This window comes from Bombina bombina, chromosome 12 (genome assembly GCF_027579735.1).
Source record: "Bombina bombina isolate aBomBom1 chromosome 12, aBomBom1.pri, whole genome shotgun sequence".
Classification (NCBI taxonomy): Eukaryota; Metazoa; Chordata; class Amphibia; order Anura; family Bombinatoridae; genus Bombina; species Bombina bombina.
In genome coordinates, this window is record NC_069510.1 from 66376373 (window position 1) to 66401372 (window position 25000).

At 37.4% G+C, this 25000-nt stretch overlaps 1 protein-coding gene across 1 annotated transcript in view; it reads right to left on the reverse strand.

The window, feature by feature from the left end:
* The window catches only part of NPDC1 (neural proliferation, differentiation and control 1), a 198620-nt gene that overhangs the window by 21739 nt on the left and 151881 nt on the right, over positions 1-25000 (reverse strand). The window contains exons 3-4 of the mRNA XM_053696086.1: positions 19656-19757; positions 13065-13217 (exon numbers count right to left, since the gene is read on the reverse strand). Of these exons, the coding sequence (XP_053552061.1) occupies positions 13065-13217; positions 19656-19757 (255 nt within the window). The remainder of the gene's footprint in view (positions 1-13064; positions 13218-19655; positions 19758-25000) is intronic.

The window sequence follows — 25000 nt, forward strand, 5'->3', positions numbered from 1 at the left end:
TCTATCCTATCCATCCTATCTATCCTATCCATCCATTCATTCTATCTATCCATCCATCTAATCTATCCATCCATCCATCCATTCTATCTATCCATCCATCTATCCATCCATTCTATCTATCCATCTATCTATCCATTCTATCCATTCTATCCATCCATCTATCCATTTTATCTATCCATCTATCCATTCTATATATCTATCCATCCATCTATCTATCCATTCTATCTATCTATCTATCTATCCATCTACCCATCTATCCATTATATCTATCCATTATATCTATCCATCTATCTATTATATATATCCATTATATCTATCCATCTATCAATTCTATCTATCTATCCATTCATCTAACTTATATAAAAAAAGTAATGACACAATTTGAGACAAGTGAAAAATTATAAGCAAATGCCTGTATATGTGAAATAAAATGAAAACAATGATACTTAGTGTCCCAAATGTTTTATTTATGCTTGGGACCTTTATTGGAAACATTTGGGACACAAAGCATCATTTTTTATTGCACATTTAAAGACAATTTTTAGTTTAAATGTATTCTCTGTCTGTCTCTTTGTCTATTCTGTCTGTCTGTCTATCAATCAGTCTATGTATTTGTCTGTCTGCCTATCTGTCTATGCATCTGTCTGTCTAATTGGAAATTTCTGATTGTGAGGTCCACGAGGCTTTCACAACAGAAAAAGATATGCTAAAAATAAGCATAAAAATTCCACAAGCTATCACAAATTTCCACAGATACGCCTATTTATAAAACTGCATTTACAATTGGCTATGTACTTTAAAGAATCCGTGATGTGCAAATGAAAGTGCACTTTTAAAACATTATATTTCATAAAATAGTTAGTTAAATGTTTTTTTTAAGTCTAAAGGAAGTGCGTGCATCTGCATAACTCTGATTATAAAGTCAACATTTTAAATGGCCAATTAAAGTATTTTACTTTTTTCTTTGTCTTTATGTTTTTTGAGACCTGAAACACAAACTCCCTTAGGCAAGTTCCTTTTCATCATGAAAAACTAAATAAAGGCGATGGGCTACACCTGACGTAGGTGATAACCAAAACAAAAACTGCCTTATAGGGAGAGTAAACAATTACAATATCTTTCTGCTGTCCTTTAACAAATTAAACTAGGTGAGTGTTAAAATTAAATGTAATGCAGATGTAGATATTTTGGAAAAAGTGCATCTACTACCAGATAAGGTTGTCTTGATTTCTTAAATGGCATGCTGCTTAAATGGAAATTGAATACACGTTTTCTTCTTTCATGATTCAGACAGAGCATACCTAGATAGCAACAATACATGTGTCTGGAGAACAGTATAACAGCAGTTTGTGCAAACACTGCTGCCATATTATGCTCTTGCAAATGTATAACTGAAAAGCATTCTTGCAAAGCTGTTGACATATAGTGCTCTAGAATTGTGCACACTCTTGAAACATAGAATTTTACAGTAGATAAGAACCAAAAAAGCCCATCAAGTCTACTTATATTACATGATACTGTTTTCGAAGGAAAGCCTTATGTATGTCCCATCAAGTCTACTCATATAACATGTTACCGTTTTCTTAGGAAATCCTTATGTATGTCCCATCAAGTCTACTCATGTAACATGTTACCGTTTTCTTAGGAAATCCTTATGTATGTCCCATCAAGTCTACTCATATAACATGTTACCGTTTTCTTAGGAAAGCCTTATGTATGTCCCATCAAGTCTACTCTTATAACATGTTACTGTTTTCTTAGGAAAGTCTTATGTACAGTATGTCCCATCAAGTCTACTCATATTTCGTTACTGTTTTCTTAGGATAGCCTTATGTACAGTATGTCCAGTCAAGTCTTCTCATATTACGTTACTGTTTTCTTAGGATAGCCTTATGTACAGTATGTCCCATCAAGTCTACTCATATTACGTTACCGTTTTCTTAGGATAGCCTTATGTACAGTATGTCCCGTCAAGTTTTCTCATATAACATGTTACTGCTTTCTTAGGAAAGTCTTATGTACAGTATGTCCCATCAAGTCTTCTCATATAACATGTTACTGTTTTCTTAGGATAGCCTTATGTACAGTATGTCCCTTCAAGTTTTCTCATATTACGTTACTGTTTTCTTAGGAAAGTCTTATGTACAGTATGTCCCATCAAGTCTACTCATATTACGTTACCGTTTTCTTAGGATAGCCTTATGTACAGTATGTCCCATCAAGTCTACTCATATTACGTTACCGTTTTCTTAGGATAGCCTTATGCATGTTACACACATTTTTTAATTCCTTTACAGTCTTAGTGTTTACCACCTCAGTTGGAAGTGTATTCCATGATTCCACCACCTTTTCTGTAAAAAAAACTGTCCCCTCTCATTTCTACTGAATCTGCTACCCCATTGTGACCCTTTGTTTTGGCTTTTTTTTTTATGGAAAATGCTTTCAGCTTCAAATGAATGAAGTCTCTTCACATATTTGAAGGTTTCTATAATGTCACCTTGTTCCCTTCTATCCTCTAAACTAAACATATTTAGATCATAGGGTATTTCTTTGTAAGTTTTATATATTAGACAATGTACCATTTAGTAGCCCTCCTTTGGACAGTTTCTAGTTTATTTATATCTTTCTGAGGATATTGTCTCCAGAACTGTACACAGTATTCCAGATTTGGTATAACTAATGATCTGTAAAGTGGCATAAGAACCTTGCGATTTCTGCTACTAATACCTCACCCAATGTAACCAAGTAATCAACTGGCCTTACTGGCTGCACTACTGCATTGTGTACCAAATTTTAAATAATCTGAAATAATAATTTCCAAGTACCGTTCTTCTTTAGTTATAGCCAGTAATGTACGATTGAGACTATAATTGGCCTTTGGATCATATATACATAATTTTGCTCTTAAATGTCAGATCCCATTTCTTTGCCCAGTCATCCAGTTTTTTTTTTTTTTTATATCACCATTCATTTGATCCACCCCTCTTGAAAAAACAAAATCTTACACATGTTTGTATTATCAGCTAACAAGCAAACCTTCCCCTGAAGCCCACTTCCAATATCACTTATGCTCAGCCCAAGAACTGATATTTGGGGAACACCACTCGTAACTGACCCCTCATTTGAATGAACTCTATTAATTGAAACCCTCTGTCGTCTATCCTTGAGCCAGAATTCTACCCATTTAACAATCTTAGCATCTACTCCAAGGCAATACATTTTGTGAATACGTTTGTTGTGTGGGACAGTGTCAAAAGCTTTGCTGAAGTCTAGATATGCAATATCTACAGCTCCTCCGTGGTCTATTAATTTTGTTAAATGGTTAAAGAAATCAATTAGATTAGTCTGACATGATCCAGCAGTGAAGCCATGCTGTCTTATCTTCTAAGTTGTTTGCCTGATGGTAAGAAACAAGTCTTTTCTTTAAAATAATAATTTCCCTGCAATTGAGGTAAAACTGACTGGCCTATAGTTAGCAGATTCTTCCCTACTACCCTTCTTATGAAGAGGGACTACATTGGCAATTTTTCAGTCTTTAAGAACATCTCCTGTTAAAGGGACAGTCAACACAAAAATTGTTACTGTTTAAAAAGATAGATAATGACTTTACTACTCATTCCCCAGCTTTGCACAACCAACATGGTTATATTAACATACTTTATAATCTTTAAACCTCTAAATTTCTGTCTGTTTCAGCCCCATGATCACATGCTTTTGTATTTGCTTTTCACTTCAGGGTAAGCTAGTTCATGTGAGCCATATAGATAACATTGTGCTGACACCTGTGGATTCTAACAACACAGCACTAGTTGGCTTAAATTAAAGTCAATAAATTAATTCATGTTTTTTAGGGGGGGTCGTCAGAAGATGCTTAGAAACAAGATAATAACAGAGGTAAAAAGTATATTAATATAACCATGTTTTCTGTGCAAAACTGGGGAATGGGTAATAAAAGGGATTGTCTATCTTTTAAAACAATAACAAAAAAAAATTGTCCCTTTAACAGTGACAAATTAAATAAATCAGCTAACAGATCAAAGTTCTCTTAGAACCCTTGGATGATTATTATCTGGACCCACAGACTTACTTTTATTTTTGATAAAGCCCTTGAAATCTCTTTCTCTGTAAAAAAGAAAAGTACTACTCACACTATTAAAGGAATAAGGAAATTGGATACAACATACAATTTTAATCAGTTTTCCAGTTTACTTCTATTATCAAATTTGCTTAAAGGACCAGTCAACACATTAGATTTGTTATCTTGCATTTGCTGATTATGCAAGACAATGCAATAGCACTTAATCTGAACTTCAAATGAGTAGTAGATCTTTTTTTCTGACATTTTTAAAAGATAAGTCTTTTTCCACTCCCCCCTGTACCATGTGACAGCCATCAGCCAATCACAAATGCATACACGTACCATGTGACAGTCATCGGCCATTCACAAATGCATACACATTTATTCTTGCACATGCTCAGTAGGAGCTGGTGTCTCAAAAAGTTTAAATATAAAAAGACTGTGCACATTTAGTTAATGGAAGTAAATTGGAAAGCTGTTTAAAATGGCATGCTCTATCTGAATAATAAAAGTTTAATTTTGATTGAGTGTCCCTTTCTCTTGTAATCCTTTGCTGGAGGAACACTGGCAGCTAGTTGAACACATCAAGTGTGGCGTGCATTAAATTGTTTACAAGTAGCTCCTTTACCCTTATATTGGCATTTGAAAGAGTTTATTAAGCATGTGGTATCCCCATCTATGCTGAAAGTTTGTGGCCGCAGGTCCAAGCTATAGATAAGCTTTGTAAACACAGCCAGCAAAAGAAATTACACTCCCAGTGGGATATAGCAGAGATAAGGTAATAAAATGTTTATTTTCCATTGTTCTCTCTCAAGTATTGGTGATTGGTTTACGGACAGATATAAGAAAAACATAATTTATGTAAGAACTTACCTGATAAATTCATTTCTTTCATATTAGCAAGAGTCCATGAGCTAGTGACGTATGGGATATACATTCCTACCAGGAGGGGCAAAGTTTCCCAAACCTTAAAATGCCTATAAATACACCCCTCACCACACCCACAATTCAGTTTAACGAATAGCCAAGAAGTGGGGTGATAAGAAAAAAGTGTGAAAGCATATAAAATAAGGAATAGGAATAATTGTGCTTTATACAAAAAAATCAAAACCACCACAAAAAAGGGCGGGCCTCATGGACTCTTGCTAATATGAAAGAAATGAATTTATCAGGTAAGTTCTTACATAAATTATGTTTTCTTTCATGTAATTAGCAAGAGTCCATGAGCTAGTGACGTATGGGATAATGATTACCCAAGATGTGGATCTTTCCACACAAGAGTCACTAGAGAGGGAGGGATAAAATAAAGACAGCCAATTCCTGCTGAAAATAATCCACACCCAGAATAAAATTTAATGAAAAAACATAAGCAGAAGATTCAAACTGAAACCACTGCCTGAAGTACGTTTCTACCAAAAACTGCTTCAGAAGAAGAAAACACATCAAAATGGTAGAATTTAGTAAAAGTATGCAAAGAGGACCAAGTTGCTGTTTTGCAAATCTGATCAACCGAAGCTTCATTCTTAAACGCCCAGGAAGTAAAAACTGACCTAGTAGAATGAGCTGTAATCCTTTGAGGCGGAGTGTTACCCGACTCAACATAGGCATGATGAAATAAAGATTTCAACCAAGATGCCAAAGAAATGGCAGAAGCTTTCTGGTCTTTTCTAGAACCGGAAAAGATGACAAATAGACTAGCAGTCTTTCGGAAAGACTTAGTAGCTTCAACATAATATTACAAAGCTCTAACAGCATCCAAAGAATGCAATGATTTCTCCTTAGAATTCATAGGATTAGGACATAATGAAGGAACCACAATTTCTCTACTAATGTTGTTAGAATTCACAACCTTAGGTAAAAAATTCAAAAGAAGTTCGCAGCACCGCCTTATCCTGATGCAAAATCAGAAAAGGAGACTCACAAAAAAGAGTAGATAATTCAGAGACTCTTCTGGCAGAAGAGATGGCCAAAAGAAACAAAACTTTCCAAGAAAGTAATATAACGACCAAAGAATGCATGGGTTCAAAAGGAGAAGCTTGAAGAGCCCCCAGAACCAAATTCAAACTCCAAAGAGGAGAAATTGACTTAACGACAGGTTTTATACGAACCAAAGCTTGTACAAAACAATGAATATCAGGAAGATTAGCAATCCTTCTGTGAAAAAGAACAGAAAGAGCAGAGATTTGTCTTTCAAGAAACTTGCGGACAAACCTTTATCTAAACTATCCTGAAGAAATATAAGTCTTCCAGACTCTATAATATATCTCTCTAGATACAGATTTACGAGCCTGTCACATAGTATCAATCACAGAGTCAGAGAAACCTCTTTGACCAAGAATCAAGCGTTCAAACTCCACACCTTAAAATTAAGGTTTTGAGATCCTGATGGAAAAAAGAACCTTGAGACAGAAAGACTGGTCTTAACGGAAGAGTCCACAGCTGGCAAGAGGCCATCCGGACAAGATCCGCATACCAAAACCTGTGAAGCCATGCTGGAGCTACCAGCAGGACAAACGAGCATTCCTTTAGAATATTAGAGAATACCCTTGGAAGAAGAACTAGAGGCGGAAAGATATAGGCAGGATGACACTTGTAAGGAAGAGATAATGCATCCACTGCCTCCGCCCGAGGATCCCTGGATCCGGACAGATACCAGGGAAGTTTCTTGTTTAGATGAGAAGCCATCAGATCTATTTCTGAGAGTTCCCACATTTGAACAATCTGAGGAAATACCTCTGGGTGAAGACCATTCGCCCAGGTGCAACGTTTGGCGACTGAGATAATCCGCTTTCCAATTGTCCATACCTGGGATATGAACCGCAGAGATTAGACAGGAGCTGGATTCCGCCCAAACCAAAATTTGAGATACTTCTTTCATAGCCAGAGGACCGTGAGTCCCTCCTTGATTGATGTATGCCACAGTTGTGACATTGTCTGTCTGAAAACAAATGAACAACTCTCTCTTCAGAAGAAGGCCAAGACTGAAGAGCTCTGAAATTGCACGGAGTTCCAAAATATTGATCGGAAATCTCACCTCCTGAGATTCCCAAACCCCTTGTGCCGTCAGATACCCTCACACAGCTCCCCAACCTGTAAGACTTGCATCTGTTGAGATTATAGTTCAGGTCGGAAGAACAAAGAAGCCCCCTGAACTAAACGATGGTGATCTGCCCACCATGTCAGAGAGTGTCGTATAATCGGTTTAAAGATATTAATTGAGATATCTTTGAGTAATCCCTGCACCATTGGTTCAGCATACAGAGCTGAAGAGGTCGCATGTGAAAACGAGCAAAGGAGATCACATCTGATGCGGCAGTCCTAAGACCTAAAATTTCCATGCATAAGGCTACCAAAGGGAATGATTGTGACTGAAGGTTTTGACAAGCTGATATCAATGTTAAACTTCTCTTGTCTGACAAGGACAGAGTCATAGACACTGAATCTATTCTAGAAACCTAAAAAGGTTACACTTGTCTGAGGAATCAATGAACTGATTGGTAAATTGATCCTCCAACCATGAACTTGAAGAAACAACACAAGTCGATTCGTATGAGATTCTTCGAAAATGAGAAGACTGAGCAAGTACCCAGATATTGTCCAATAAGGAAATACCAAAAAAACCCTGTTCTCTGATTACAGAAAGAAGGGCACCGAGAACCTTTGAAAAAAATTCTTGGAACTGAGGCTAGGCCAAACGGTAGAGCCACAAAACTGGTAATGCTTGTCTAAAAAGAGAATCTCAGACACTAAAAGTGATCTGGATGAATCGGAATATGCAGATACACATCCTGTAAATCTATTGTAGACATATAATGCTCTTGCTAAACAAAAGGCAGGACAGCCCTACAGTAACCATCTTGAATGTTGGTATCCTTACATAACGATTCAATATTGATAGATCCGGAACTGGTCTGAAGGAATTGACCTTCTTTGGTACAATGAAGAGATAAAATAAAACCCCAGCCCCTGTTCCAGAACTGGAACTGGCATAATTACTCCAGCCAACTCTAGATCTGAAACACATTTCAGAAATGCTGAGCCTTTGCTGTGTTAACTGGGACACGGGAAAGAAAAAAATCTCTTAGCAGAAGGCCTTAACTGAAGCCAATTCTGTACCTTTCTGAAACAATGTTCTGAAACCAGAAATTGAGAACGGAATTGATCAAAATTTCTTTGAAGAAAACGTAATCTGCCCCATACCAGCTGAGCTGGAATAAGGTCCGCACCTTCATGGGTACTTAGGAGCTGGCTATAGGTTTTCTAAAAGGCTTGGATATATTCCAAACTGGAAATAGTTTCCAAACTGATACTGCTCCTGAGAATGAAGGATCAGGCTTTAGTTCCTTATTGTGAGGAAAGGAACAAAATGATTATTAGACCTAAATTTACCTTAGATTTTTTATCCTTTGGAAAAAAAGTTCCCTTCCTTCCAGAAACAGTTGAAATAATAATTTATTACCCTGGAAAGAAAGGGAAAGCAAAGTTGACTTAGAAGACATATCAGTATTCCAAGTTTAATCCATAAAGCTTTTCTAGCTAAAATAGCTAGAGACATATACCTGACATCAACTCTAATGATATGAAAAGATGGTATCACCAATAAAATTATTAGCATGTTATAGAATAATAATAATGCTATAAAATTATGATCTGTTACTTGTTGCGCTAAAGCTTCTAACCAAAAAGTTGAAGCTGCAGCAACATCCGCTAAAAATATAGCAAGTCTAAGAAGATTACCTGAACATAAGTAAGCTTTTCTTAGAAGGATTCAATTTTCCTATCTAAAGGATCCTTAAATGAATTACTATCTGCCGTAGGAATAGTAGCACATTTAGCAGGAGTAGAGACAGCCCCATAACCTTAGGGATTTTGTCCCAAAAAAACTCTAATCTGTCAGATGGCACAGGATATAATTGCTTAAACGTTTAGAAGGAGTAAAAGAATTACCCAAATTATTCCATTCCCTGGAAATTACTTCAGAAATAGCATCAGGGAGATTAAACACTTCTGGAATAACTACAGGAGATATAAAAACCTTATTTAAACATTTAGATTTAGAATCAAGAGGACCAGAATCCTCTATTTCTAATGCAATTAATACTTCTTTAAATAAAGAACGAATAAATTCCATCTTGAACAAATACAAAGATTTATCAGCATCAACCTCTGAGACAGAAACCTCTGAACCAGAAGAACCATTATCAGTATCAGAATGATGATGTTCATTTAAAAATTCATCTGAAAAAAGAGAAGTTTTAAAAGACTTTTATGTAAACTAGAAGGAGAAATAACAGACATAGCCTTCTTAATGGATTTAAAAAATAAAATCTCTTATGTTTATCAGGAACACTCTGAAAATTAGATGTTGACGGAACAGCAACAGGTAATGTAACAGTACTAAAGGAAATTTTATCTGCATTAATAAGTTTGTCATGACATGCAATACAAACAACAGCTGGAGAAACAGATACCAAAAATTATAGCAGATACACTTAGCTTGGTAGCTCCAGCAGTAGACAGCGATTTTCCTGTAGTATCTTCTGACTCAGATGCAACGTAAGACATCTTGCAATATGTAAGAGAAAAAACAACATATAAAGCAAAATTGATCAAATTCCTTAAATGACAGTTTCAGGAATGGGAAAAAATGCCAAAGAACAAGCTTCTAGCAACCAGAAGCACTGAAAAAATAAGACTTAAATAATGTGGAGAAAAAAGCGACGCCCTTATTTTTTAGCGCCAAATAAGACGCCCACATTATTTGGCGCCTAAATGCTTTTGGCGCCAAAAATGACGCCACATCCGGAACGCCAACATTTTTGGCGCAAAATAACGTCAAAAAATGACGCAACTTCCGGCGACACGTATGACGCCGGAAACGGAAAAGAATTTTTGCGCCAAAAAAGTCCGCGCCAAGAATGACGCAATAAAATGAAGCATTTTCAGCCCCCGCGAGCCTAACAGCTCACAGGAAAAAAAGAGTCAAATTTTTGAAGGTAAGAAAAAATGATTAATTCAAATGCATTATCCCAAATATGAAACTGACTGTCTGAAAAATAAGGAAAGTTGAACATTCTGAGTCAAGGCAAATAAATGTTTGAATACATATATTTAGAACTTTATAAACAAAGTGCCCAACCATAGCTTAGAGTGTCACAGAAAATAAGATTTACTTACCCCAGGACACTCATCTACATGTTGTAGAAAGCCAAACCAGTACTGAAACGAGAATCAGCAGAGGTAATGGTATATATAAGAGTATATCGTCGATCTGAAAAGGGAGGTAAGAGATGAATCTCTACGACCGATAACAGAGAACCTATGAAATAGACCCCGTAGAAGGAGATCACTGCATTCAAATAGGCAATACTCTCCTCACATCCCTCTGACATTCACTGCACGCTGAGAGGAAAACCGGGCTCCAACTTGCTGCGGAGCGCATATCAACGTAGAATCTAGCACAAACTTACTTCACCACCTCCATCGGAGGCAAAGTTTGTAAAACTGAATTGTGGGTGTGGTGAGGGGTGTATTTATAGGCATTTTAAGGTTTGGGAAACTTTGCCCCTCCTGGTAGGAATGTATATCCCATACGTCACTAGCTCATGGACTCTTGCTAATTACATGAAAGAAAAGCAGGTATATGTACACAATGTGATAAATTAATGAGATCTGATTATACCTACAAGCTCAACCCATTTTATTAGGTTGTGGCTTCAAAACACAAAATCAGAGCTTTAATATAAACAAATAAACCTTAAAAAGCCAATTTTCATACATGTTTTACTCTGCAGTTGGTAAAAAAGCAATTGTAAACACATTAAGGGAAAACAATTTTACAGTATACTGTCCCTTTAAACACTTTACTATTTATCTCCTTCCACTACTCTCATCAGTTGAGTCTTACTATCCCTCCATTAGTTTTTCTCTTTTCACCCGATATATTTAAATAAGGTTTTGTCACCTTTTTTACAGATTGTGCTATTTTCTCTTCTGCATCCGCTTTAGCCTTTCTGATTAACTGCTTCATCATCTTTTGTTGGGTTCTCCATTTTTCCTTATCCTCTTTTGAGCCAGTGAGTTTGAATTTTTTATAGACTGACTTTTTTTGTCTTAACTGCATGTGCTAATTTCCTTGAAAACCATATTGTTTTTCTTTTACAAACAAGCCTAATACAGTGTATAGTTTCATCTAGAACAGCGTTTTTAAAATATACCCACTGTTCTTGTACACCTGTAATCTGTGCGATCCCTTGTAGAGATTCATTTAGATATTTGCCCATGTAAAAAAAAATAAAAAATCAGCTGTTCTAAAGTCTAAAACTTTTGTTTTACTATGGTTGCACGGTACCTTTGCCTATATATTAAACCATACAGACTGATGATCACTAGAACCTAAGTTCTCACACACAGGCACTCCAGATACTATATCTCTGTTTAGTACTTACAAACTGCATACCTACCTGCTTTTCAACAAATGCTACTAAGCGAACAAAGTTAATCTGGTAACTGAAATCAAACTAATTTCTTTTTACTCTCTATAAGAATCATGAAAATAGAAAATAAAAAAAAGGTTTTATGTCCCTTAAAACACCAAGCTGCCAGAGTAAAATTTTAAATCCAAAGGAAAGAAGGGACTTTGAATCAGTAGGTCATGGTATAAAACTTTGAAAAAGTAGCCACCTTAATAAATCCGTTCTATGGAAGCCTCACAAAGGAAGGCCCGAAAAGTCACAACTGCTATAGTGGAATAAGCAGTAATACACTCGAGAAAGACATCCCTGAAACTATGAATGCCATTGAATTAAGGTCTTAAGACAAACGGGCCAAGTAAACTGCCATAGCATCTAAAACTGGCGAGATCTAGAAAAATTGACAAAGAAAGTCTATCTAAAATCTATTTAAGGCCCATATAGAGAGTTGTTGGATACTCCGCTGTTTATTCAAAGGAAATTGTTTGCGTAAAGAGGTTACACTTTAAGGCTAGAGGAAAGAAGATTAAATCTTCAGCAACGTAAATATTTTTTTCACCATAAGAGCAATACAATTGTGAAACTTCTTGCCTAAGGAGGTAGTGAATGCCAATACCTTAAAGTTCTAACCAAATAAACAGATCACAAACTTAAAGTAGAATTGCATAATTAACAAGTGCATAATAAATAGACAATGCAATAACACCTACTCTGAATTTCAAATATGCAGTAGATTTTTTTACTGACAATTTTTTTTTTCTCCCATTTTCTGGGAGCTTGTGCACATGCTCAGAAGGATCTTGTTCCCCAGAAACTGTGTAAATAAAAAGACTGTGCAAAATTTGATAATGGAAGTAATTTGGAAAGTGTCTTAAAACTGCTGCTCTATCTGAATCATAAAGGTTTATTTTGACTTGAGTGTCCCTTTAAGCTATAAGACACATATGGCTAGGACAGTGATGGAAGCACTTTAAGCATTAATGTAAACCATTTACACAGCTACATCACAAATAAAGGGGTTGACAGTCTTAGAACGCCTAACACAATCCTTGATCTCTTCCAATGATGCATCTCTAGGCAAAAGCTCCAAGAGGCTGTCACATCAGACAGAAGAAGCTGAAGTCAGGCAAGCTACACCGAGAGCCAGGTGTAAGAGACCACCAGCTAAAATGAATGTTTGTGAAAACCTTTAATCTATCTATCCATAGAGTCCTTGCAAGAAGTACTATCCTTTAAATGAATAGCGGTTTGCCTTAACTAGAAACTGCCCTATCTTTCAACTTGGAAGGCAGTAGAGGGAACATGACAGTTAATTTGGCGGAAGGAACAAAAGGCACCCCAGGTTTGCACCCCCCCCTTTAACTACATCACATGCACAATAACAAAATTGTATAATCAATAAATTTTATATATAAATTAATAAATATAAATATTTTTTACATTTGTCTTGTACAGTAATTGTTTTGGTAATAGAACTACTAAAGCTTTACTCATTAACATTCTGGAAAGTGTACCTAGTAGAAGGGCATCATTGAGGGGCTCCTTGGTGTTCTTTCTTGGAACTTTGCTGGGAGCTGAAGAGTTATCTATAGGAGTCTTGTATCTTTCTGATGACCTATATGGAGGAGCACTTAGGAGAGGAGGACTCTGGGAAGGAGTATTGTTATCTGGGGGAAAAAAGAATTAAAACGTTATGACTCTATTATCTGTATTACATCCATCTTAAATTAGACAAAAGGAAAAAATGGACAGGGGTTTGAAGGAGGCATCCGTTCAAATACCCTAATAAAAATTTGTATTTTATTCTTTTTTACAGTGGTCATATTATGTGGCTATTGAATTCAGATATACTATGTTTTTGTAACCACAATAAATATTTTATTCTATTCAATATTCCTATTCCCTTGCATCATTCTAGTTCTCAGATCAGATGTCTATTCTTCAGTATTGTAAATAAGTAACAAGGTACAGTATAGTTAATATTTTGTACTAATGGTAATCTTAAACAATTTTATGATCCAGATGGACAAATGCCGGCTCATTAGCCAACCTCAATATGTTCTCAAGAATAAAGAATACTAAGATCCTATCTTTCCTGCCATCTATCCCGCTATCCATCCGTCTAGCCATCTATCCCCGCTATCCATCCGTCTAGCCATCTATCCCCGCTATCCATCCGTCTAGCCATCTATCCCCGCTATCCATCCGTCTAGCCATCTATCCCCGCTATCCATCCGTCTAGCCATCTATCCCCGCTATCCATCCGTCTAGCCATCTATCCCCGCTATCCATCCGTCTAGCCATCTATCCCCGCTATCCATCCGTCTAGCCATCTATCCCCGCTATCCATCCGTCTAGCCATCTATCCCCGCTATCCATCCGTCCAGCCATCTATCCCCGCTATCCATCTGTCCAGCCATCTATCCCTATATCCATCCGTCTAGCCATCTATCCCCGCTATCCATCCGTCTAGCCATCTATCCCCGCTATCCATCCGTCCAGCCATCTATCCCTATATCCATCAGTCAAGCCATCTATCCCCGCTATCCATCCGTCTAGCCATCTATCCCCGCTATCCATCCGTCTAGCCATCTATCCCCGCTATCCATCCGTCCAGCCATCTATCCCTATATCCATCCGTCCAGCCATCTATCCCCGCTATCCATCCGTCCAGCCATCTATCCCTATATCCATCCGTCCAGCCATCTATCCCGCTATCTATTTGTCCGTCCCTCTATCCACCTGTCTAGCCATTTATCCTGCTATCTATCTAATACATAAATAGAGCAAGCCCTTTTATGTGTTTGTAACCTAGGGGAAAAAAAGAGAATATGAACAAAACCAACATACAAAGAATGTAAAATAGAATGAACAAGAAGTTGGGATAGTTTAAAGAATAACATAGCAACAACATGAGAACGTTTCAACAGCAAAGTTACAGGTTCTAGACTACTAGTCTGGGGTGACTGTCTTATCCTTCTGTGGTTGATAAGTCACATACCATTAAATTGGGTAACATTAGTGATTATTTATCAGCTGCCATTAATTATGTCTGAAACCACACATTGAAGGGACAGTAAACACCTTGCAATTACAATACATTTCTGTTGTGTTGCTATAGAATAACATATAACTCAAGTAATATCTACAACAAAAATTTGTTATGATTATCATTATTATTATAGAATTATTTCTGTAACACATACTCACTAAAGTAAGGAGTACATTTTGATAATATTGAATACCGCCTCTATATAGTTAGCAATAACTTCTAATATTGAGTGGCTAAAATTCTAAAAATGTAACTTGATAATAGAAAGTATTTGTCAAGTTGTGTGTAATTACAACTTCATGAGGTATTTTTGATTAAAAGGGACCTGAAACCCAAAATATTTCTTTCTTTCATGATTCAGGTAGAGAATACAATTTTAAACAACATTCTATTTTACTTCTATTATATGATTTACTTCATTCTTTAGATATCCTTTGTTGAAGAAATAGCAATGCACATTGTGAGCCAATCACACAAGGCATCTATGTACCACCACCAATCAGCAGCTAATGAGCCTATCTAGATATGCTTTTCAACAAAGAATATCAAGAGAATGAAGCAAATTAGATAACTGTAAATTGGAAAGTTGTTTATAATTGCATGCTTTTCTCTTTCTAAAACATAAAAGAAAACAAATTGGGTTGTATGTCCCTTTAAGATGGATTTTAACTAGCTACAGGGTTTCTGTATATGAACAGGTTGGAGAGGAACCTCTGATTAATTTCTGCAGATCACTCCCACCACTTCTTGGTCCTTTACACAACAAGACTTGAGTCATAAGGCTCGTCTAGCCAAAAGAGCAGCACTTTTTGCATCCATGCCAGTCATTTCCACTGCTGCGTCACAAATAAAGATGTTTGCAGTGGTCACCTTTGATCGACAACAACTAGAGACTCCACCCAGAAAAGATATTTTAACATAACTATTGGTCTATAAAATGAAATGATTATACTGGTTGGTCCCACACATGACCTCTTTATCCCAACCTTAAAGTGAAGGTAAACTTTAGCCATATATGAAATCTTGCCATTAAAAAAAAAAAAGTATATCTGCATCTTTTTTTTATTTTTATATATTCGTGCCTTTAGTAATGTTTTAATTACAATGTTATACTGGCTTGTTGGATTGAACTGCAATGAACATCCAATCAATGTGTGTGTCATATGACACTCTTGAAGTGCAGACCTTTGAAAGCCTTTAGGTCGCCTATGTAGAGAGTGGGTGGGACTGCTCTCTATGGCACAGCCCAGCCAAAAGAGGAAATGAAGGAGAAACAGAAGATACCAAGTAGGAATATAAATCTTGTATTATAATATATTTTTGTATATATATATATATATATATATATATATATATATATATATATATATATATATATATATATATACACACACACACACACATATATCCCGTATATACACACACACACAGTATCTCACAAAAGTGAGTACACCCCTCACATTTTTGTAAATATTTTATTATATCTTTTCATGTGACAACACTGAAGAAATGACACTTTGCTACAATGCAAAGTAATGAGTGCACAGCCTGTATAACCGTGTAAATTTGCTGTCCCCTCAAAATAACTAAACACACAGCCATTAATGTCTAAACCGTTGGCAACAAAAGTGAGTACACCCCTAAGAGGAAATGTCCAAATTGGGCCCAATTAGCCATCTTCCCTCTCCGGTGTCATGTGACTCGTTAGTGTTACAAGGTCTCAATTGTGAATGGAGAGCAGGTGTGTTAAATTTGGTGTTATCGCTCTCACACTCTCTCATACTGGTCACTGGAAGTTCAACATGGCACCTCATAGCAAAGAACTCTCTGAGGATCTGAAAAAAAGAATTGTTGCTCTACGTAAAGATGGCCTAGGCTATAAGAAGATTGCCAAGACCTTGAAACTGAGCTGCAGCACGGTGGGCAAGACCATACAGCGGTTTCACAGGACAGGTTCCACTCAGAACAGGCCTCGCCATGGTGGACCAAAGAAGTTGAGTGCACGTGCTCAGCGTCATATCCAGAGGTTGTCTTTGGGAAATAGACGTATGAGTGCTGCCAGCATTGCTGCAGAGTTTAAAGGGGTGGGGGGTCAGACTGTCAGTGCTCAGACAATACTCCACACAATGCATCAAATTGGTCCCAGGAAGGACGCCTCTTCTAAAGATGATGAACAAGAAAGCCCGCAAACAGTTTGCTGCAAACAAGCAGACTAAGGACATGGATTACTGGAACCATGTCCTGTGATCCGATGAGACCAAGATAAACTTATTTGGTTCAGACGGTATCAAGCATGTGTGGCGGCAACCAGGTGAGGAGTACAAAGACAAGTGTGCCATGCCTACAGTCAAGCATGGTGGTAGGAATGTCATGGTCTGGGCCTGCATGAGTGCTGCCGGCACTGGGTAACTACAGTTCATTGAGGGAACCATGAATGCCAACATGTACTGTGACATACACAAACTCAGAGCTGCGCAAGGGGAAAATAGATTATTAAAAATGATATATTATAATAACAGTAACAGAGTAAATTCTTTTAGATTGTTAGTACCCCAATAAATAAATAAACAAACATACAATCAAATAAAATCACAATCTTGAGTTAAATAAATATAGACCAAACTATTGGTCCCCAACTTAGGATTCCGTTCGTCAGTATTGGTTTTTAGGTCTTTATAATAACAGCCCACTTAAAATGTTTTACATACATGCCTCAAGGAGTATGGGTAGTCCACAAACAACGTGTATCTTCGCTTCCTTGGAATAGGATAGCTCTCCCTTTAGTGGCGAATCTCTGATGCAGCTTACATTCTCTTCAAGCACTTAAGGAGTACTTCAGGCAAAAATTACTGGAAAATAAGAACAGAGAAGCGCATCCTCGATTCAAGGTAAAAGTAGTACAATTTTATTAGAGCACACACATCTGTATGCACTTACTGGAAACAGAAATAAAATCCGCCATAAAAAAATGAAAACACAGCTCTCAGACAGCTTTTCTTGCTTAACCCTTTCGTGACTAGGCTAAAAGGTCTACAGCGTTCCAATGTAGATAAATTGAAATCAGACGATCGCGAGATTTCAATTATGGGATCGGGTCTGGGGCACGCTAGGAACGCCCTCCAGACCCCGATCAAATCCTGCAAGCGCAGTAGGCTTCATAACGGCTTTAAAGCCAAGTGCCGTTGTGACGGAATACAACGGCATAACGGAGTGAAAAGGTTAACAAGCGTCTAGTAAAGATTGTCCGTTTTTGGTTGTTAGACTGTTCCTTGTAAACGTTCTTCTATATGTAACAGTGCCAGTGTACACAGATCCTGTCTACGCGTTTCATCTGAGCTACGCAGACTTTCTCAAGACAAACTGGATCGGCTGTCTTGAGAAAGTCTGCGTAGGTCAGATGAAACGCGTAGACAGGATCTGTGTACACTGGCACTGTTACATATAGAAGAATGTTTACAAGGAACAGTCTAACAACCAAAAACGGACGATCTTTACTAGACGCTTGTTAAGCAAGAGAAGCTGCCTGAGAGCTGTGTTTTCATTGTTTTAAGGCGGATTTTATTTCTGTTTCCAGTAAGTGCATACGGTTGTGTGTGCTCTAATAAAATTGTACAACTTTTACCCTGAATCGAGGATGCGCTTCTCTGTTCTTATTTTCCAGTAATGTACTGTGACATACTGAAGCAGAGCATGATCCCCTCCCTTCTGGAGACTGGGCCGCAGGGCAGTATTCCAACATGATAACGACCCCAAACACACTTCCAAGACAACCACTGCCTTGCTAAAGAAGCTGAGGGTAAAGGTGATGGACTGGCCAAGCATGTCTCCAGACCTAAACCCTATTGAGCATTTGTGGGACATCCTCAAACGGAAGGTGGTGGAGCGCAAGGTCTCTAACATCTACCAACTCTGTGATGTCGTCATGGAGGAGTGGAAGAGGACTCCAGTGGCAACCTGTGAAGCTCTGGTGAACTCCATGCCCAAGAGGGTTAATGCAGTGCTGGAAAATAATGGTGGCCACACAAAATATTGACACTTTGGGCCTACTTAGGGGTGTACTCACTTTTGTTGTTAACGGTTTAGACATTAATGGCTGCGTGTTGAGTTTTTTTTGGGGGGGACCACAAATTTACACTGTTATACAGGTTGTACACTCACTACTTTACATTGTAGCAAAGTGTAATTTCTTCAGTGTTGTCACAAGAAAAGATATAATAAAATATTTACAAAAATGTGAGGGGTGTACTCACTTTTGTGAGATACTGTATATTGCAAAAATTGTACCAGCTAGTAAAGGATATGGTGGCTATGGTCAAGGACCTACAGTACTCCAATGCTGACGTGGGTACCAAGGTGCACAGAGGTTTAGAGAGTAATATATATAAAAAAGAGAAACATATAGTAAACGATAATATTGGGACTACCTTACAGCTATATTTTTGTAGCTTTCTTGCTGTGTGTATATACTAATGGGGATCCCTGTATATGTTATTGGATAATGAATGAATCACATATGCTTTATACCTTAGACCATTAACTGGATGGTTCTTTTTTAGTTGGTTATTTTTCTTTTTGCACATTGCACATATACCTCAAATTAATGATAATTATTTCTCATCAAGCATCTGTGTTTGTGCGTTCTTGAGATTCTGGTAGCTCTTATTATTTTTTATTAAGGCTTAATATGGGCTTCCTAGATAAGGTTTACTATATGTGTCTCATATATATATATATATATATATATATATATATATATATATATATATATATACACACACATACATATACACATATATATACACATATATATATATATATACACACACACACATATATATACACATACATATACACAAACATATACACACACACACATTTATATATATTTATATATATATATATATATATATATATATATATATATACACACACACATATATACACTTTTAAAAAAAATAAAAAAGGAGGTTTTGCTTGCACACTAATATATTTTTCCTTGCAACATTCTGAAATTTACCATCACTTTTTTTTTGGTGTAATAAAAAAAACTTACCGCCCTGTGCAAGTTGCAAATCATGAGGTTGCTTGTTGGCTATGGATGCTAAATAATCAATCTCTCTTTCTAGATCTGCTTCAGCCATCTTTTTTGATGCAACTAAAAAAACAAAAAAGTAATATATTTAAATAACATTTAACACTTTTTCAGTATTACAGGGACAGTAAACAACTTGTAAACAAGACATTTCTCTTGCGTTGCTATACAATAAACACACCAGCCAAAACTGAACGTTTTAAATTTTTTTTTACTGCAATTGTTTTCCTATAGCTAAACTCCACCCACTATCTGCCTTACTCTGAGGAGCCAATCTGGGCTGGAGTGTGCAGACAACAAGGTTAGACGCAGTCATAATGTTAGTATAAAGTATATTGTTTGTCGTTATCAGTTAAAGACAGCTAGGGAAATGTATGTAGCAGGGTTAGCCTTGAGAAGACAGCAAGGTGCATAAAAAGTTCTGAGAATTAAAAAAATCATCAATTTCCAGAGCTAAAATACATGAAAGGGGGGTAAAATAAATAATGGAAGTGTATTGAAAATGTATTTTATTACCCATAACTACACATGTTCTATTAAAATCTGAAGATGTTTACTTACTGTCTTTTGACAACTTACTGAACCAGTTTTTAGTTGTTTGGATCTCATTGCATTTACACCGAAATGTCAAGGTTTTTTTTTCTGTGAGGAACCCACAGAAATTACACTTTTTCAGACAACCAAACATTTTTAGAAAATAAATTTAGCTTGCAAAAAAAAAATAAAAAAAAATCATAATATGGAATAAAAAGCTACAAAAAATAATTAAAGACAAAACATTATAATAATTCTAAATATCTTTTGTGGTGTCCTTTTCTATGGTGTTCATATTAAAGGGACATTAGTACTCTAGAATGGTTACGACGCACTTCGCTTTTGCTTTCCCTCCAGTTGTGGCAGCTCTCTTTAAAGCCGTGTTCGTATTTTAACCCCTGAAATGTTATCTGATGGTGAAGCTCCGCCTCTTTGCGCTGGGGGCGGCCATCTTGGAGCACAGATATTCTCACAGACTGTGGCCGCGTTAAGCAAGCGCACCAAGCGAACTGGGACTCGCTTGGAGCGTTCTGTGAACACTTAACAGTGAGGCGCTGGGTGTTCCCTCAGAGCTCTGATTACGTAAGTCCCAGCGTTTCCATCGTGCTGGTAAAGGACTTTTCAGATCAAGCTCAGACGCTTGCAAAAATGGCAGCCTCCACCAGCAACACTATATATACATACAGTATATTTATATACACACGTGTTGCTCATGGAGGCTGCCATGTTTACAATAACATAAAAGTTAATCATGTCTGCATTATTTATTATCAAGATTTGTGAAAGTACTATTAAAATTACAACACTTATTTATATATATTTATATAAATAAGTGTTGCAAATGTAATAATACTTTCACAAGTAAGGGAGCTAATAATAAACGTTTGCATGCACAAAGGGATCTGATGCACGATAATGGATTACACATATATAATTCATATGTGAGACGTTTCTATTTGCATGCAATATTTCTAATACTTAAAAGGTATTAGAAATATTGCATGCAATTAGAAGCGTCTCTGTACTATGCAGATCCCTTTGCGCATGCCTACTATTCTGTCAATGCGTGGTGACGTGGGACGTTGCGATGGGAGCGTTTTGTCAAAGCTCCCTAACTAGTGACGTATCCACAGCGCCACGTCATCACCACGGCATATGTGCCGGCGCTGGGAGTAAGCGCTGCCCGAACGCAGCCTGTGAAAGAAGTATTGCGCCATAACATATCAATGAGGTTGTCAACTTTTTGACAACTGTATCATTTACTTCAGGTTAGGGTGCCTTTTTTGCTGTGGCTGTATTGCTCTTTATTATTGTTGAGTGTTATTTTAAATATGTTTTGTATAACTGTACATAAGCAAAAATGTAAAGCTCACCTAATGTATCATGCACACTAACTCCAAGCAAATGATACAGCTGTAAAAAAAAAAAGTGTGTAGTATTACTGACCTGCGTGTGCATAGCTTATGTTACAGGCTGTGAGAATACCTGAGCCCCAAGGTGGCGGTGTCCAGTATGAAGAGGCGGAGCTTCAGTATCTGGCACCTTAAAACTATTAAAACCGAAGAATTGATTTGTAAAAAGCTGGAGGGACAGAATGAAATGCAACAACATAGTGAGTAGTTACTATTCTTTTGTAATTGTGGTCAGCAGTTTAATCAGAGTCATTTCCTAAATATTTCAAACCCACATTTTATCATCCCACATTTAGCATCAGTTAACCTTCCCCAAAACACCAAAATTTAAAGGGATACCGAACCCAATTTTCTTCTTTCATGCTTTCGGATAAAGCATGCCATTTTAAGCAACTTTCTAATTTACTCCTATTAACAATTTTTCTTTGTTTCTCTAGGTATCTTTATTTGAAAAAGAAGGAATGTAAAGCTTATGAGCCCGGCCCATCTTGGGTTCAGCACCTGGGAAGCGCTTGATGATTGGTCATTACATTTAGCCACCAATTATCAAGTGCTACACCCAGGTGCTGAACCAAAGATGGGCTGGCTCGTAAGTATTACATTCCTACTTATAATAAAGATACCAAGAGAATGAAGAAAAATTGATAATAGTAGTAAATTAGAAAGTTGCTTAAAATGGCATGCTCCATCTGAATCATGAAACAAAAAAGATTGGGTTCAGTATCCCTTTAAGATTGTATACCTATATAGTTCACTTAAAAAAATAGAAGATAAAATGTACTATTTTTGCTATTATGCATCATCTTGTAACGTATGCAGGGATATAATCATATAAATATCTACCCATATAAATAACTCACTCTTTCAAATGGAGTGTCTTATGATATATTAATATACAGGGAGTGCAGAATTATTAGGCAAATGAGTATTTTGACCACATCATCCTCTTTATGCATGTTGTCTTACTCCAAGCTGTATAGGCTTGAAAGCCTACTACCAATTAAGCATATTAGGTGATGTGCATCTCTGTAATGAGAAGGGGTGTGGTCTAATGACATCAACACCCTATATCAGGTGTGCATAATTATTAGGCAACTTCCTTTCCTTTGGCAAAATGGGTCAAAAGAAGGACTTGACAGGCTCAGAAAAGTCAAAAATAGTGAGATATCTTGCAGAGGGATGCAGCACTCTTAAAATTGCAAAGCTTCTGAAGCCTGATCATCGAACAATCAAGCGTTTCATTCAAAATAGTCAACAGGGTCGCAAGAAGCGTGTGGAAAAACCAAGGCGCAAAATAACTGCCCATGAACTGAGAAAAGTCAAGCGTGCAGCTGCCAAGATGCCACTTGCCACCAGTTTGGCCATATTTCAGAGCTGCAACATCACTGGAGTGCCCAAAAGCACAAGGTGTGCAATACTCAGAGACATGGCCAAGGTAAGAAAGGCTGAAAGACGACCACCACTGAACAAGACACACAAGCTGAAACGTCAAGACTGGGCCAAGAAATATCTCAAGACTGATTTTTCTAAGGTTTTATGGACTGATGAAATGAGAGTGAGTCTTGATGGGCCAGATGGATGGGCCCGTGGCTGGATTGGTAAAGGGCAGAGAGCTCCAGTCCGACTCAGACGCCAGCAAGGTGGAGGTGGAGTACTGGTTTGGGCTGGTATCATCAAAGATGAGCTTGTGGGGCCTTTTCGGGTTGAGGATGGAGTCAAGCTCAACTCCCAGTCCTACTGCCAGTTTCTGGAAGACACCTTCTTCAAGCAGTGGTACAGGAAGAAGTCTGCATCCTTCAAGAAAAACATGATTTTCATGCAGGACAATGCTCCATCACACGCGTCCAAATACTCCACAGCGTGGGTGGCAAGAAAGGGTATAAAAGAAGAAAATCTAATGACATGGCCTCCTTGTTCACCTGATCTGAACCCCATTGAGAACCTGTGGTCCATCATCAAATGTGAGATTTACAAGGAGGGAAAACAGTACACCTCTCTGAACAGTGTCTGGGAGGTTGTGGTTGCTGCTGCACGCAATGTTGATGGATGTCCTTGCAAAGAAAGGTGGCTATATTGGTCACTGATTTGTTTTTGTTTTGTTTTTGAATGTCAGAAATGTATATTTGTGAATGTTGAGATGTTATATTGGTTTCACTGGTAAAAAATAAATAATTGAAATGGGTATATATTTGTTTTTTGTTAAGTTGCCTAATAATTATGCACAGTAATAGTCACTGTTAGGGCTGTAGTTTTTTCTATCATGATTCAGATAGAGCATGCAATTTTAAGCAGCCTTCTAATTTGCTCCTATTATCAATTGTCTTCATTCTCTTGGTATCTTTATTTAAAAAGCAGGAATGAAAGCTTAGGAGCCGGCCCATATTTAGTTCAGTACCCGGGTAGCGCTTCCTGATTGGTGGATAAATGTAGCCACCAACCAGCAAGCGCTATCTGGGGTGCTGAATCAAAAATGGGCCGGCTCCTAAACTTTCAGTTATGCTTTTTCAAATAAAGATACAAAAAGAAAAAGGAAAATTGATAAATCAGAGTAAATTAGAAAGTTGCTTAAAATTGCATGCTCTATCTGAATCATAAAATAAAAAAATAGGGTTTAGTGTCTAAACCTCTTCATGTGGAGAAGAAAAAGGCTTATATAAAAAAATATATATATTGAAGAATTTTCTTTTTTGGATAAATGTAAAAATACAGTCCAAACAAACATCACAAAGCACCTAGTAGCCATTCTAGTCAATTTCATAACAAAGACTCAAATGCCAATATAAACCAACACCATAAGGTGCTAACTAAACATTGGAGAACATTTAACATATGATAAAATACATAAAATAATTACAAAAACTAAAAAAAAAAAAAAAAAAAAAGATTCACCAAGGACCATTAGGGATAGCTACGACTACACCCGGGGCGAGCTACGACTACACCCGGGGCGAGCTACGACTACACCCGGGGCGAGCTAGCACTACACCCGGGGCGAGCTACGACTACACCCGGGGCGAGCTAGCACTACACCCGGGGCGAGCTAGGACTACACCCGGGGCGAGCTAGGACTACACCCGGGGCGAGCTAGGACTACACCCGGGGCGAGCTAGGACTACACCCGGGGCGAGCTAGGACTACACCCGGGGCGAGCTAGGACTACACCCGGGGCGTGGTAAACTTCCAGTAGAGTGGTCAGAGATTAATATACTCTAATCTTCTTTGAGAATGATAGGGACGGGGAGGGTTCTCTCTTCTTTTCTCTCTTTTTTTTGTTTTCTTTTTCCTCTTTGTAGAATGTTATTATGTAAACTGCAGGACAAAGACCGATTCATATGTATCTAGGAATCTAATGTATTTTAG